We start from the raw sequence: 15219 nt of genomic DNA on the forward strand, positions 1-15219 counted from the left end.
TCAGTGATGGAGGGTTTGTTTTTGTTAACTAAAAATTGATAAATATCACTGCCTGGGGTCTGGGGAAGGCAGAGGACGTTTGGAGGGAGTGAGAGATTCATAGAACCACAGAATGGTTTGGGTTGGAGGGACCTTAAAGATCATCCAGTCCCGTGGCAGGGACACCTCCCACTAGACCAGGCTGCTCGAGGCCTCATCCAGCCTGGCCTTGAACACCTCTAGGGAGGAGGCATCCATGACCTCCCTGGCCAACCTCCTCCAGTGTCTCCTCATCCTCACTGCAAAGATTCCAGAGCTCCATTCTTCTTGCCACTCAGCCTGTGCAGTGCCTCAGAGCTGTGAGGAGGCAGAGGGCTAATTGCTGGCTTGCTTGCAAATTGCTGATTGATATTTCCAGTGGGACTGAGCACCCAATCTTCTCTCAGCCCCTCTGAAGTCCTGATCTTAATCACCTCTGTGAGGCTTTTAAGCCCTGTATCTTGCCAGGACATTTCAATTAGGTCAAATGAAAAGAGATGCAAGGTAAATGAATTTCCTTTGAGGCCTAATTGAACCTCTGAAGAACAAACATGGAATAAAAGACGTTGAGATTACCACAGATAAGCTACAGGCTTGATCTGTGCTTTGAGTCTCTGCAAGAAGACTTAAATGATGCCTTAAAGCAGGTACAGGATGTCCCAGGAGAGTGGAAATGGGTTAGAGCCACTCCCCAGCTGCAAACTGAAACGCAAGCTTGATCCAGCTATGATCTTTTGAGAGCAAAGAGGGTGGACCCAGCTCCCAGGGAACAGCACCCAGCTCTTGGAGGACACAGACACTAAGTGACCTCAGGAGCTGCTCACTCAAGGGAAAAGCCATGAGCTCTGTGAGGTCCCTGTGGGGACAGGCTGGTCGAGTTGGGGTTGCTCAGCTTGGAGAAGGCTCCAGGGAGACCTCAGAGCAGCCTTCCAGGACCTGAAGGATGCTACAGGAGAGCTGGGGAAGGACTTTTGATGAGGGCTTGTAAGGACAGGAGGAGGGGCAATGGCTTTGAGCTGGAAGAGGAGAGAATGAGACTGGGGATGAGGAAGAAATTCTTGCCGGTGAGGTTGGGGAGACACTGGAACAGGTTGCCCAGGGAGGTTGTGGATGTATCCCCCCTGGAGGTGTTCAAGGCCAGGCTGGATGAGGCCTTGAGCAAGCTGGGCTGGTGGGAGGTGTCCCTGCCCATGGCAGGGAGGTTAAAACTCCTCTGAGGACCATTCCAACCCAACCCATTCTGTGAATCTGTAAATAACCTGGGGGGTTTTCTTTACAGGTCATAGAAGACCACCAGCCCTGAAGACCAGGAGCCAGCAGGACCCAAGCTGAGCTCCAGGCTCTCAGCCATGTCCTCAGCTGCTGGACACAAGCCCTGGGGCTGGCTGGCAGCAGGCAGAGCATCCAGGAGGCTGGTGCTGGTGGTGGTCTTCGTTGCACTGCTGCTGGACAACATGCTGCTGACGGTTGTGGGTATGGTGTGAGGCTCTCCCTGTGCCCCTGGGGTGCTGCCTTGGGGCTTCAGCTCCTTGGCTGCTCTCTGGTTGATGGCAGCAGGGTCCCTGCACAGGGAGAGCCATGGGGAGGGCAGGGTGCTGCTGGGAGCTTGCAGGACATCAATATCTGGCCAGCACCATTCTGTTGAGGTGTGTGCTGGGCCAGCAAACAGAGTCAGGTCACTAACTCAGCCCTTCCCTGGCTTTTCTTCCAGTGCCCATCGTGCCAACCTTCCTCTACACCACAGAATACAAAGGCATCAACACCTCTGCTGCCCCAGCCCAGACTGAGCTGGCTCCTCCAGCCTCAAGGGCTCCTCCTTTCTCCTTTGTGTTCTCCTATTTTGACAACACCACGGTGCCCATCTCGGGCTCCATGAGCACGGTGGGCTTGGGGAACAGGACAGAGAGCAGCCCCCCAGCAGAGCCCCCCACCAGCAGCCCCCCATCAGCAAGCAGCTGCCTGGAGGGTGAGGAGTTCCTGGCCGAGGAGAACGTCCGTGTGGGGCTGCTGTTTGCCTCCAAGGCTCTGGTGCAGCTGGTGGTCAACCCAGCCGTGGGGCACCTGACCAACAGGTAGGTCAGACACACCGGGGTGTAGCCCCTTGAGGGCCAGGCAGCTCCTGCCTGCTGATGAAATCAGAGAATCACAGAATGGTAGGGGTTGGAGGGCACCACTGAGTCCAACCCCCCTGCCAGAGCAGGGTCACCCAGGGCAGGGCACACAGGAGAGCATCCAGGAGGGGGTTGGAAGCTCTCCAGAGAAGGAGGCTCCACGACCTCTCTGGGCAGCCTGCTCCAGGGCTCCAGCACCCTCACAGTAAAGAGATTTCTCCCCATGTTGAGGTGGAACTTCCAGCAAGAGCAGATCTCAGGCTGGAAGGAGGACTCCTCCCTGAGCTGGTGTCTGTGTTTTCCCTCTCCAGGATAGGATACCACATCCCCATGTTCGTCGGGTTCACCATCATGTTCCTCTCCACTCTCAGTGAGTATTGCCCTTCTGGCTGCCCTTCGTGGGCAGCAGCACAGCACTAAATACTTTGGGCTGTGCTGTGCTCTGCTGCTGTCTCCACACAGGAGGAGTGACAGCAGAGCAGCCAGGTTCAGAAACAACCAGGATCGAGCAAGAGCAAGTGGCCCCCAGCTCCCTCCAGCATGCAAACTGCTGCAAGCTGAGGCTGCTTTTACCCTCTGCAGGGTCTGGATGCTCAGTCCACAGTCCTGCCTGATGCTCTCTCTCTCCCTCCTCTGCAGTGTTTGCCTTCTCAGGCACCTACACCCTGCTCTTCATCGCCAGAGCCCTCCAAGGCATCGGCTCCTCCTTCTCATCAGTTGCAGGTAAATGCTTTAGCTACAGAATCACAGCTCACAGACTGCAGTGGGTTGGAAGGAACCCTCAAAAGTCATCTTCCCCAGCCCCCCTGCAGTCAGCAGGGACACCTCCAACTAGAGCAGGCTGCACAGGGCCACACTGAGTCTCATCTTGGATGCCTCCAGGGACAGGGCCTCCACCACCTCCCTGGGCAGCCTGTTCCAGAGTCTCCCCACCCTCATGGGGCAGAACTTCATCCTGGTGTCCAACCTGACTCTGCCCTGCTCCACGTTCAAACCATTGCCCCTCCTCCTATCCCCACAGCCCCTTCTGAGCACTCCCTCCCCAGCCTGCCTGTAGGTGCACCCAAGTCCCTGTGTTGGCTGCCCTGATGCTCAGCCAGCATCCCAGGAATGATCAGCAGCACAAAAAACAGACCCAGAGCCTTCCTTGGCTTCAAACTCCTCTTCCTCACTGCTCCTGCCCAGCTGGTGCAGGCAGAACACCCCCACAGCCCAGCTGGGAAGCAGATAAATCCCCTCTAAATCCCAGGGATGCTTCCAGAGAGGAGCCTGGCAGCAGCCAGCCTCAGGTGGCCTCTGCTTGGTCTCTGCTGCCAGGCTTGGGCATGCTGGCCAGCGTCTACACCGACGACCTCCAGAGGGGCAGCGCCATGGGGATCGCTCTGGGAGGCCTGGCCTTGGGTGTGCTGAGTAAGGAAAGGAGCAGCAGCACCTCCAGAGCTCTGCTGGCCATCGCCTGCCCGGCTCTGCCCCTTCCCTGCTGGCACCCCCTGGGCGTGGCTGGCCTCTTCCCTTCTCTCCTTCCCCCTCTCCCCCCTTCCCCCCCCCCGTCCCCCCCTCCGTCCCCCCCTCCTTCCCCCCCTCCTTCCCCCCCTCCTTCCCCCCCTCCTTCCCCCCCTCCTTCCCCCCCTCCTTCCCCCCCTCCTTCCCCCCCTCCTTTCCCCCTCCTTCCTCCCCTCCTTCCCCCCTCCTTCCCCCCTCCTGCCCCCCCTTCCCCCTCCCTCCTTCCCCCCTCCCTCCTTCCCCCCTCCCTCCTTCCCCCCTCCCCCTTCCCCCTCTCCCTCCTTCCCCCCCTCCCTCCTTCCCCCCTCCCTCCTTCCTCCCCTCCCTCCTTCCCCCCTCCCTCCTTCCCCCTCTCCCTCCTTCCCCCTCTCCCTCCTTCCCCCTCTCCCTCCTTCCCCCCTCTCCCTCCTTCCCCCCTCCCTCCTTCCCCCTCCCCTCCTTCCCCTCCCCTTCCCCTCCCCTTCCCCTCCCCTTCCCCTCCCCTTCCCCTCCCCTTCCCCTCCCCTTCCCCTCCCCTTCCCCCCTCCTTCCCCCCTCCTTCCCCTCCTTCCCCCCCTCCTTCCCCTCCTTCACCTCCCTTCCCCTCCTTCACCTCCTTTCCCCCCCTTTCCTCCCCTTCCCCCCCTTTCCCCCCCTTCCCCTCCTTTCCCTCCCTTTCCCCCCCTTCCCTCCCCCCACAGCCACCACCCAAAGGACCTGACACCTTCTCACCACCTCCCCCAAACACCTGCTGGGGGATTCAGAGCCCCCCAGGATGGCAGCACCAAGTGCTGGGGACAGTGGCAGTGCCACTCCCTGACACAGCTTTCCCCTTGCAGTCGGGGCCCCTTTTGGAAGTGTGATGTATGAACTCGTGGGGAAATCATCTCCCTTCCTGGTCCTGGCATTCCTTTCCCTCTTGGATGGAGGTGAGAGGCCAAATGGTTTAATCCTTCAGCAGGCCAGGAAGGAATGAAGACTTTGCCCCCTCCCACGGGGTGATCTTTCTTCTTTCTCTGAGGGCTGCATTACAGATGCAGACCACGAGAGCCCTCAGAGTGGCACAGCAGAGTTCCAGGGAGCAGAAAAGTGCATTTCTAGTGGGGAGTATGAAGCTAATTAAATCATAGCCACAGTTTCCATCTTTGCCTGGATGTAATGCAGGACATCTGTAATGAAGCATGTAAGAGCTTTGGGGAAATGAAACCTAGGCCCCATCCATAGCAAACTTCCTCTTTTTTCAGATCCTGCTCTTTTCCACATTCAATTCCTGTCATGCTCTAGTTGTGGCTCCCCAGCAGGCAGCTGGCAGCCTGCTGGAGAGGATTTGCATATTTGACTGCTTCATGGCTTGACAAAACACTTCTAGCACATGAAACTCCAGGGAGTTTGGCTGCTCACTCCCATGGGAGCAGGGCTGGCAGCCACCTCTCCCCCAGCTCACTGGAGCAAGCTCCCCCAACACAGTTACTGCATCGCCTGGGGTGGGGGGGCTCTGCCTACCAAAGGGGTCAGGCTGAAGGAAAAGCCAGAGGGAAATGTGGATTGAAGGGATGCTGTCTCCAGAACTGAGCTAAAAATCAGTTGTTTCTTCCCAGCTTTGCAGCTCTGCATACTGCAGCCCTCCAAGATCTCCCCTGAGGTGAGTACAGGCGAGACCCCTGTGCACACCTGAGCTGGTGCCCACTGCTGTGACCCAGGGGGCTTCCCCAGGCTGGAGAGCTGTGCCAGCTCCAAGCTGAGGATGAGGCTGATGCAGACACAGCTCTCAGCCAGCACCACCCCCTCTGGCATCCCACAGAGCTCCAAGGGCACACCAGTGTCCACCCTGCTGCGAGACCCCTACATCCTGATAGCTGCAGGTAAGGGAGGACGTTGGTGTGCACCGTGCCTCCCTCTGGGCACTTCCCTCTGCTGACTAAAGAGATTCCCTCACTGCCAGCCTGAAACAGCAGCAAGAAGTGGCTAAACCAGAGTCTTTCTGCCTTTTGTGCCCCCATCAGGAGCCCTCTGCTTCTCCAACATGGGGGTGGCCATGCTGGAGCCCACCTTGCCCATCTGGATGATGCAAACGATGTGCTCCCCTCAATGGCAGCTAGGTGAGTGCTGGGCTCTGCAGCCTCCCCCCAGCCCTCAGCAGCTGCTGGCTGTAGGTCAGCTAGGACTGGGCCCTGCTTTGGCACTGTGAGGTGGACTGAGAATGCTCAGAGACCTGGCAGCCCTGGAAAGGGCTGAGAGAGTTGGGTTTGTGCAGCCTGGGGGAGAGAAGACTCAGGGGAGACCTTGTTGGCATGGAGCAGGACATAAAGGGTGGTGACCAGGAGAATCAGAGAACCACAGAATCATAGAATCAGAGAATCAGTCAGGGTTGGAAGGGACCACAAGGCTCAGCCAGTTCCAACCCCCCTGCCATGGGCAGGGACACCTCACACCAGGTCAGGCTGGCCAGAGCCTCATCCAGCCTGGCTGCAAACATCTCCAGGGATGGAGCCTCAACCACCTCCCTGCACAACCCATTCCAGGCTCTCACCACTCTCATGGGGAAGAACTTCTTCCTCACATCCAGCCTGAATCTCCCCACTTCCAGCTTTATTCCATCCCCCCCAGTCCTATCACTCCCTGATAGCCTAAAAAGTCCCTCCCCAGCTTTCTTGGAGCCCCCTTCAATATTGAAAGGCCACAAGAAGGTCACCTCAGAGCCTTCTCTTCTCCAGACTGAAGGAGGATGGAGGCTTCCTTTTTCCAAGGAGGCAAAGACAAGACAAGGGGTGATGGGGACAAGTTGTTACTGCTGGGGAGATTCCCACTGGACTCCAGAAGAAAATATTTCTCCATGAGAGCAGTCAGACACTGGAATCATCTCCCAAGGGAAGCAGTGGATTGCCCTACACTGGGCAGTTTTAAGCCTCAGCTTGCCAGGGTGCTGGGCCCAGCTCACTGCAGCTCCACTCTCACCTAGAAAGGTTGGACCAGGTGACCCTTGGGGTCCCTTCCAAGCTGGCATTCTGGGATTTTTTTTTTCCATGTCACTCTAAAAAAAAAAAAAAGAAAAAGAAAAACATATGCCCTCAGCCAGCCAGAGTGATCCCAGGCTGCCTGGTGCTCCAGTTCCAGCTGGAGATGCCCTCAGGGCTGGCTGCACAATGTGTTTTCCTCCACTACTGCAAGGCTTGCCTGGAGTTAGCCTCCCCCCATGAGCTATGAGGGTGGAGGAAAGGCTGCTTCAAGCACAGGAAGCCTGTTGGATCCTGTCTTCTGCAGGGCAGATAATGGGTTCATGCTGGGCTTGAAATGGTGGCAGCCAGATGCCTTTTGCAGAGGCAGCTCTGAGCAGAACAAGGCCATTTAGAGGGTCCCAGGCAGGACAGGATGGTCTGTGCTCATTACCAGCTGCCTGGGAAATGGGATCTGCAGATAACAGCAGCCTGTGTTTGCTGCACAAATAAAAACCCAGCACTCAGCAAACCCAACGGGCTGAGGAACCACCCTAGGGGGTGCCCTAGGTGACACTCAGAGCCCAAATTGAATTGCAGCCTGAGAGCAGGAGGCTTTAGAGAGCTCCTGATTGAGTTATCCTCTGGTCAAGGCAGCAGCTTCCATCCTGTTAACAGCTCACCAGCAGGGCACTGAGTGAGGATGGATGAGGGCAGAGCAGCATCCCAAAGGGCTCTGAGAGGGGGGAGAAGGCACAGTGTGGCTGCCTGGTAATGAAAAGTGTCACAGGCTGAGGGAAGCACTCAGGGCTGCCCCTGTCACCACTGGACTCAAGGGGAACCTTTGAGGTGACCCAGAGGGCAGCAGACACCTAAGAAACCCCCAGGTGTATTCCCTAGATGCTCAGATCACAGAATGCATCAAGCTGGAAGAGACCCTCAAAGCTCAGCAGGGACACCCCCAGCTAGATCAGGCTGCTCAGGGCCACAGCAAGTCTGATCTGGGATGTCTCCAGGGATGGGGCCTCAGATTTGAGAGCAGTTTGGATTCACCACCCAGCTCAGCTGCAAAGCCACCCAGCTCACAAGCTGTTATCAACTCAAGGGCCTTCTCTACTGGCTTCAGCTTGCCCCCTCCCATAAGTCTGGAACAAATCCAAGGAAAAGCTTGGCCTAAAGCTGCAGGATTAACCATGTTGTGTAGCTGTGAAAGAGAGGAAAGAAAACCAACCACAAATCAGTGTGTTCCCATCAGGAAGCTGTCTTAGTGCAATGCAGCTGGCCACTTTTATTTACAATCAGATAAAGAGGATGTTAAAAACAAACAGCTGGGAAATCAGCAAACACTGCAAGTGCTGAGCCTGGGCTACAGAATTGAGCCCCAAGCTCAATGTTAGGGGTTGGAAGGGACCCCTGGAGATCATCCACTCCAACCCACCTGTCAGAGCAGGGTCACCCAGGGCAGGTCACACAGGAACACATCCAGATGGGGTTTGGAAGTCTCCAGAGAAGGAGACAACAACCTCTCTGGGCAGCCTGGGACAGGGCTCTGGCAGCCTCACACCAAAGAAGCTTTGAGGTGAATCCTCCTGGGTTCCAGTTTGTGTCTGTTGCCTCTCACCACTGACAAGACCCTGGCCCCTTCTTCTTGCCCCCCACCCCTCAGATATTTATAGACATTGCTCAGATCCCCTCTCAGCCTTCTCTTCTCCAGGCTCAACAGCCCCAGGGCTCAGCCTTTCCTCATCACACAGATGTTCCAGTCCCTTCATCACCCTTGTAGCCTCTGTTGGACTCTCTCCAGCAGCTCCCTGTCTCTCTTGAACTGGGGAGCCCAAAACTGGACAAAATACTCCAGCTGTGGCCCCACCAAGACAGTACAGAGGGGCAGGAGAACCTCTCTTTGACCTGCTGGCCACATTCCATTCACCCCAGGGCACATTGCTGTCCCATGGACAACTTAGTGTTCACCAGAACTCCAAGATCCTTCTCCATGGAGCTGGAATTCTTTTCCTCTCTCTCTCAGGGATGGCCTTTCTCCCTGCCAGCATCTCCTACCTCATTGGCACCAACCTCTTTGGGATCCTGGCTAACAAAATGGGTCGGTAAGTGGAACCCAAGGGATTTCAGCTCACCCCAGTCCTGTGCCTTCAGCTGCTGGTGCTGTGCACCCTGAGAACCTCTGTCCTCTGCTAACTGCAGCCCCCTTGCAGGTGGCTGTGCTCCCTCATTGGCATGGCTGTGGTGGGGATCAGCCTCCTCTGTGTGAGTAGCACCATCTCAACAGCCTGAGCATGAAGGGCTCTGCCTTGCTTTGGGGAGTGTTGAAGGGTTTCATCCTGCTGCTCCTGCACCAGCAGGCAGCAATGGGTTTTGTTCCTTGGGATGGGTCTCACAGGAACAAGGCTGAAGCCCACAGGCACCTGGTTGCCTCCAAAAGCCAGCAGCAAGGGTGGGCATAGGGTGTGGGGCAGGAGGAGATATTGAAGCCATGAGCATAGAATCAGAGAAGTGTTTAAGCTGGAAGACCTTTAAGATTAAAGTCCAACCATTAATTCAGCACTGCCAGGTCACCACAGGTCCCTCAGCACCTACTACAGACCTTTTAGACCTCTCCAGGGATGATGACTCCACCATCTCCCTGGGCAGCCAGGGCCAGGCCTTGACAACCCTTTCAGTAAAGATTTTTCTCCAGATACCCAACCTAAACCCCCCCTGGCACAACCTGAGGCCATTTCCTCTTGTCTACCACTTGTCACTTAGGAGAGGAGACCATCCCCCACCTGACTAGAACCTCCTTTCAGTGAGTTTTAGAGAGCAAGAGGGTCAGAGAATGACAGAATGGTTTGGGTTAGAAGAGACCTTTCTGTAGGAGCATCAGCAGGGGCAGTGTGGGGGGCAGCAGTGGGATGGAGTTATGGGCCTGGCAGTGGGTGTTCAGTGGGTGCACCTCGTGCACAGATCCCTGTCCCACCTCCACACGACCTCTCTGGCCTCATCCATGCATCCCCAACCTCTCCTCCCCAAGGTACCTCTGGCCAAAACAATTTCTGGGCTGATCGGTCCCAACGCTGGGCTGGGCTTTGCCATAGGTAAGCTGTCAGGGGCCAGGCTGAGCAGCACAGCCCAAAAGCAGCTCCCCCCAGAGCCCCTGGAGCAGGAGGGGAGTGAGCTGGGGGGGAGTGAGCAGGGGGGGAGTGAGCAGGGTGGAGAGTGAGCAGGGGGGGACTGAGCAGGAGGGGAGTGAGCAGGGGGGGAGTGAGCAGGGGGGGAGTGAGCAGGGGGGGAGTGAGCAGGAGGGGAGTGAGCAGGAGGGGAGTGAGCAGGGGGGAGTGAGCAGGGGGGAGTGAGCAGGGGGAGTGAGCAGGGGGAGTGAGCAGGGGGGAGTGAGCAGGTGGGGAGTGAGCAGGGGGGGAGTGAGCAGGAGTGGAGTGAGCAGGGGGGGAGTGAGCAGGAGGGGACTGAGCAGGGGGGGACTGAGCAGGGGGGGAGTGAGCAGGAGGGGAGTGAGCAGGGGGGGAGTGAGCAGGGGGGACTGAGCAGGAGGGGAGTGAGCAGGTGGGGAGTGAGCAGGTGGGGACTGAGCAGGTGCTTCTTGTTTGGGCAGGGATGGTGGACTCCTCCATGATGCCTATCATGGGCTACCTGGTGGACCTTCGCCACACCTCTGTCTATGGCAATGTCTATGCCATAGCTGATGTGGCCTTCTGCATGGGCTTTGCTATAGGTATGGACTGCCTCCTGCATGCTCTGGAGCTTCTCCATAGGGATGGGACTGCCTTCTGCATGCTGTGGAGCTTCTCCATAGGGATGGGATGCTGTGGAGCTCTCCATGGGACTGCCTCCTGCATGCTGTGGAGCTTCTCCATAGGGATGGGACTGCCTTCTGCATGCTGTGGAGCTTCTCCATAGGGATGGGACTGCCTCCTGCATGCTCTGGAGCTTCTCCATAGGGATGGGACTGCCTTCTGCATGCTGTGGAGCTTCTCCATAGGGATGGGACTGCCTTCTGCACGGGCTTTGCCCTAGGTATGGGATTGCCTACTGCATGGCCTTTGCCCTAGGTATGGAGGAGCTCCTACCCTGTGGCATGATGTCCTCAGTGTGTATCTCACTCCTACCCATGGCATGATGCCCTCAGTGTGTATCTCACTCCTACCCATGGCATGATGCCCCCAGTGTGTACCTCACTGACTTTATCACTCCCTCTCCTCCACCCAGCACTCACTGCAAGCAAGCAGCAGTGTGTCTGCAGCCCAGACACCACAGAACCCCTCCAGACTGGCAGAGCAGCTTTTGCTCTCTGCCACCTGAGCCCTTCTGAACCCCCCATCTGCAGGCCCCTCCACAGGTGGTGCAGTTGTACGAGCTGTTGGCTTCCCCTGGCTGATGATCAGCATTGGAGTCCTCAACATTGCTTATGCTCCTCTCTGCTGGTACCTGCGCAGCCCTCCTGCTAAAGAGGAGAAGATTGTGAGTTGAAGTTCCTTTGTTCCCTTAAAGTGTGGGGGACTGACAATCCAAACGTCTCAAAAGAGACATGCCAGGGATTCTCCCTTCCTAAAAGGGATGGAAAACGCAGACAATAAAAGCAGGAAAGCTCAGGGCTATCACCCTTCCCTTAACTCACAGCTGGTAGAAGCTGTTGGCTTTCTCTGGAAGCAGTAATCCTCTCATTAACTATGCAAATTGATCACCATCTCTGTTCTAAAGCAAGGCTTCTCCTCTCCTTCACCCAGGCAATCTTAAGCCAGGAGTGCCCCCTGCAAACCAAAAGCTACAGCACTCACAAGACCCTGCCTGACCTCCCTCTCAGCGGCGGCAGTGATGTGGAGGCAGAGAAGGTGGAACAGCCCAGGCAAGGCTGTGTGCCCTCCTCTGGAGCTGGGCTACGTCTACAGCACATGCATTAGCACCCCAAGAACACCCCAGCCTGCCCCAGCACTTGCAGCCACAGCCTCCATGGCTGACCTGCTCCATGCAATTCACAGCCTCCAGGATCTGCAGGCTCTCTCCATGTGGCTGAGCCTCTCGTTTGCTGCGTGGCTTGGAGGCAAGTTACCCAAACCCACTGCCTGTGCAATAAATTTACAGAGGTGAGGAGAACCACACCACAGAATCAGAGAATGGGCCAGCTTGGAAAGGACCTCAGAGATCATCTGCTCCAACCTCCCCACCATGGGCAGGGACACCTCTCAACTACACTTGGCTGATCAAGGTCTCATCCAGCCTGGCCTTGAACACCCCCAGCAAGGAGGCAGCCACAGCCTCCCTGGGCAGCCTGTGCCAGAGCCTCACCACCCTCATCCTGAAGAACTTCTTCCTCAGCTCCACTCTAACCCTGCTCTCCCTCAGCTTCAAACCATTCCCCCTCGGCCTGTCTCTAGACACCCTCAGCAAAAGTCTCTCTGCAGCCTTCCTGCAGGATCCCTTCAGACATTGGAAGCCAGCTCTAAGGTCCCCCTGGAGTCTTCTCCTCTCCAGGCTGAACACCCCCAGCTCCCTCAGCCTGGCCTCAGAGCAGAGGTGCTCCAGCCCTTGGCTCATCTTTGTGGCCCTCCTCTGGACTCATTCTGTCTTAGGCACAGCCTCACCACGCAGCAGGGGCCCACATCCACACCCCTGCCAGATGAATCCATTTGTTAAGGCAGTTAAAGCTGTTGAAAGGGAAGCACTTGGAGAAAACAAACTCAGCAGCATCAGCTCTGGGAGACTTCTCTGCTATCATCCCCAGCATGAAAGCTTCCTGCAGCAGCAGGGCTCCATCCATCTGTGTCACTGTCAGGCCATCAATAAAGATGTCCCTGTGCTGCTGGTGTGCTCCACGCTCCTCTGAGGACAGCCAACAACAAACACTGGCTGCTGTCTGGGGGAAGCTTTATCTGTGGTGCTATTTATGGGCTGCTTAGGGCTGCCTCTGTGTCCCTGCCACCAGCCATTAAATCAGACACTGGGAGAGCTCTTAAGAAATCCAGGTAGAAATGAGGCTGAAAGCAGGTTTAGGCTCTCAGACAGAGACTCAGCCAGGTCATGAGATTCCTGTTAGGGAAGCCCTGGTGAGGCCACATCTGGGATACTGGGTCCAGGTCTGGGCTCTCCAGTTCAAGAAGGACAGGGACTTGCTGGAGAGGGTACAGCAAAGGGCTAAAAAGATGATGAGGGGACTGGAACATGAGGAAAGGCTGAGAGAATTGGGGCTTTTTAGCCTGGAGAGTAGAAGACTGAGGGGGGATCTCTTAAATTCTTCAAGGGTGGGTGTCAGGAGGCTGGGGCCAGGCTTTGTTCAGTGGTGCCCAGTGACAGGATAAGGGGCAATGGGCACAAGCCTGAACATAGCAAGTTCCATCTAAAGATGAGGAGGAACCTCTTTAATTTAAGGGTGCTGGAGCCCTGGAGCAGGCTGCCCAGAGAGGTATTGGAGTCTCCATCTCTGGAGTCATTCCAAACTGGAATGTGCTCCTGTGTAACCTTCTCTAGGTGACCCTGCCTTGCAGGGAGTTTGGGGTGGATGATCTCAAGAGGTCCCTTCCAACCCCACTACTCTCTGATCCTCTGATCACTTGGGGCTGTAAGTGACTAACAGCATTTTAAACCCTGCCCCTTGGCTGAGCTGTGTTTGTGCTCCTAATCCATCAGGAGGAGAAGCACAATCAATGCATTTTTAAGGGCCCTTTGGCAATTTCCTGGCCCCAAGTTTAGACCAGAGAGCAGCTGCACTGCTAACAATAATTATTGAGCATGATGGGCTGTAAACCTGACAGCCAACAGAGAGTGAAGTCATAGAGGCACCAAATTAATTGTGGACACATCAGAGAAATTCCTCTGATCTCGTTTCTTTAATTCTTTTTTTTGCAGAGAAACCTCAAATTTACCATTTCTCTGGCTCCTCTGCTGGCAGTTTCTCTAACCAACTCCTTTCTGCCTCGAAGGAGCAGTTGGGTAAGGCAGAGCCCTTTCACTTGCCAGACAGCAGAGATGATTCACTGCTCTGCAGCCCCAAGCAGCACAACACAGATGCTTTTGCCAGTGGGGAAACAGGAGGCTAATAACAATTCATCAAGATTTGGGACCATATGACTCATTACCAAGGGTCATCAATGGCTCTCATCAGGCAATCCCACAGCCACATCAGACCCATTGCCCCCCTTGCTTTGCACCAGATGAGCTGAAATGATTATTTCTGAGGCTGACTGGAAGTGACTAATGCTGAGCCTGTTCTCCAAAAGTGGTTATTTTTATCCTCCACCTGTTTCCCTGCTTTGCCAAGAATAAAAGGGAAAAAAAAAAGAAAATAAAAAAGCTGTTTGCTTTGTGTGATGGAAGGAAGAAGTGTGAGCTGTTCCATCTGGGGGATCTTATTCACACCTCCACAGCTCAGCTCCCACTTAAATATTAATGGTAGGCCTGTCTGCATGCTGGTTGCTCTGGAAACTCACCTCCTGCCAGCACAGAATGGCCCTTTCAGATCAGCCAGTCCATCCATCCCCTAACTCTTCCAAGGCTGGGGCTAAGCCATGGCCCTCAGCACCACATCTCTGCAGCTTTGAAACACCTCCAGGGATGGGGATTCAGCCATAGAATCATAGAGTCATAGAATCAAGAAGGCTGGAAAAGACCTCAAAGATCATCAAGTCCAACCTGTCACCCTAAACCTCATGACTATAAAGTCATGACTAAAGCCATCTCCCTGGGCAGCCTGTGCCAGGCTTTGAAACCCTTTCAGGGAAGAAGTTTCTTTTAATGTCCAACCTAAACCTCCCCTGGGGTAACCTGAGGTCATTTCCTCTCATCCTATCACTTGTTACCAGGCAGGAAAGGCCAACCCCTACCTGGCTCCAACCTCCTTTCAGTGGTGGGTGAGGTGCCTGGGGAGGGCTGGCTGGTGAGGAATCTACCTTGCTGGGCCAGAGACTCCTCTGCCTTCAAGATGCAAGTCCAGAGGGGGGCAATAGAAGTGGTGAAGGGTCTGGAGAAGTCTGGTGAGGAGCAACCAACATCTGGGATTGTCCAGTCTGTAGAAAAGGAGGCTGAGGGCAGACTTCATTGCTCCCTACAGCTCCCTGAAAGGAGTTTGGAGCTGGGTGAGGGTTAGTCTTTTCTCCCAAGAAACAAGTGACAGGAGAAGAGGAAACAGCTGGTTTAGGTTGAACATGAGGAAAATTTCTTTCCCTTGAGGGTTGTCAAGGTCTGGCCCAGGCTGCCCAGGGCAGTTGGGGAGTCTCTATCCCTGGAGGGGTTTCAAAGTAGAGATGCAGTGCTGAAGGCCAGGGCTTAGTGGTGTCCTGGCTAATGGTTGGCCTCCACGACCTCAGAAGTCTCTTCCAATCCAACCCATCCTATGATTCGGAGTCCTTATGACTGGGACCGTGTATAAACCGCTGCCGGCTGAGTGACGAGCGCTGGGTTTAGCGATTTATGGCCCGGCGCTTAGCACCCAAATAAAGCAAACCACTCCGTGCGGCGCTTGGCTTCTCGCAGTGAGAAAAGGCCTAGTTTTGAGGGTCTGCCCTCCGCACAGTCCGCGCTGCCGCCACGACAGCTCCGCCCGGCCCGGCCCGCCCCGCCCACGGCCCTCACCGCCCACGGCCCTCACTTCCGGTGACACACTCTCGCGAGAGCTCGCCCCGCCCCGCCCCGCCCCTTCCGGTGATGGCGGCGCGCTGAGGCGGCGCGGC

General features: G+C 56.0%; 1 protein-coding gene across 1 annotated transcript; it reads left to right on the forward strand.

Annotated features, from left to right (window-relative positions):
* Positions 1 to 1406: 1406 nt before the first annotated feature.
* On the forward strand, positions 1407 to 15146 carry SLC18A1 (solute carrier family 18 member A1; the record flags this gene model as incomplete). The annotated part of the gene is made up of 16 exons (XM_054396588.1): positions 1407 to 1491; positions 1730 to 2090; positions 2441 to 2499; positions 2769 to 2852; positions 3447 to 3539; positions 4451 to 4540; positions 5210 to 5253; positions 5413 to 5473; positions 5615 to 5710; positions 8571 to 8649; positions 8758 to 8809; positions 9573 to 9636; positions 10152 to 10271; positions 10884 to 11017; positions 11284 to 11388; positions 15063 to 15146. Coding segments are annotated over 16 exons (1611 nt in total), but the record flags the coding sequence as incomplete, so codon positions are not given.
* Positions 15147 to 15219: the final 73 nt, after the last annotated feature.

The sequence above is a fragment of the Indicator indicator genome, chromosome 38 (assembly GCF_027791375.1).
Source record: "Indicator indicator isolate 239-I01 chromosome 38, UM_Iind_1.1, whole genome shotgun sequence".
Lineage (NCBI taxonomy): Eukaryota > Metazoa > Chordata > Aves > Piciformes > Indicatoridae > Indicator > Indicator indicator.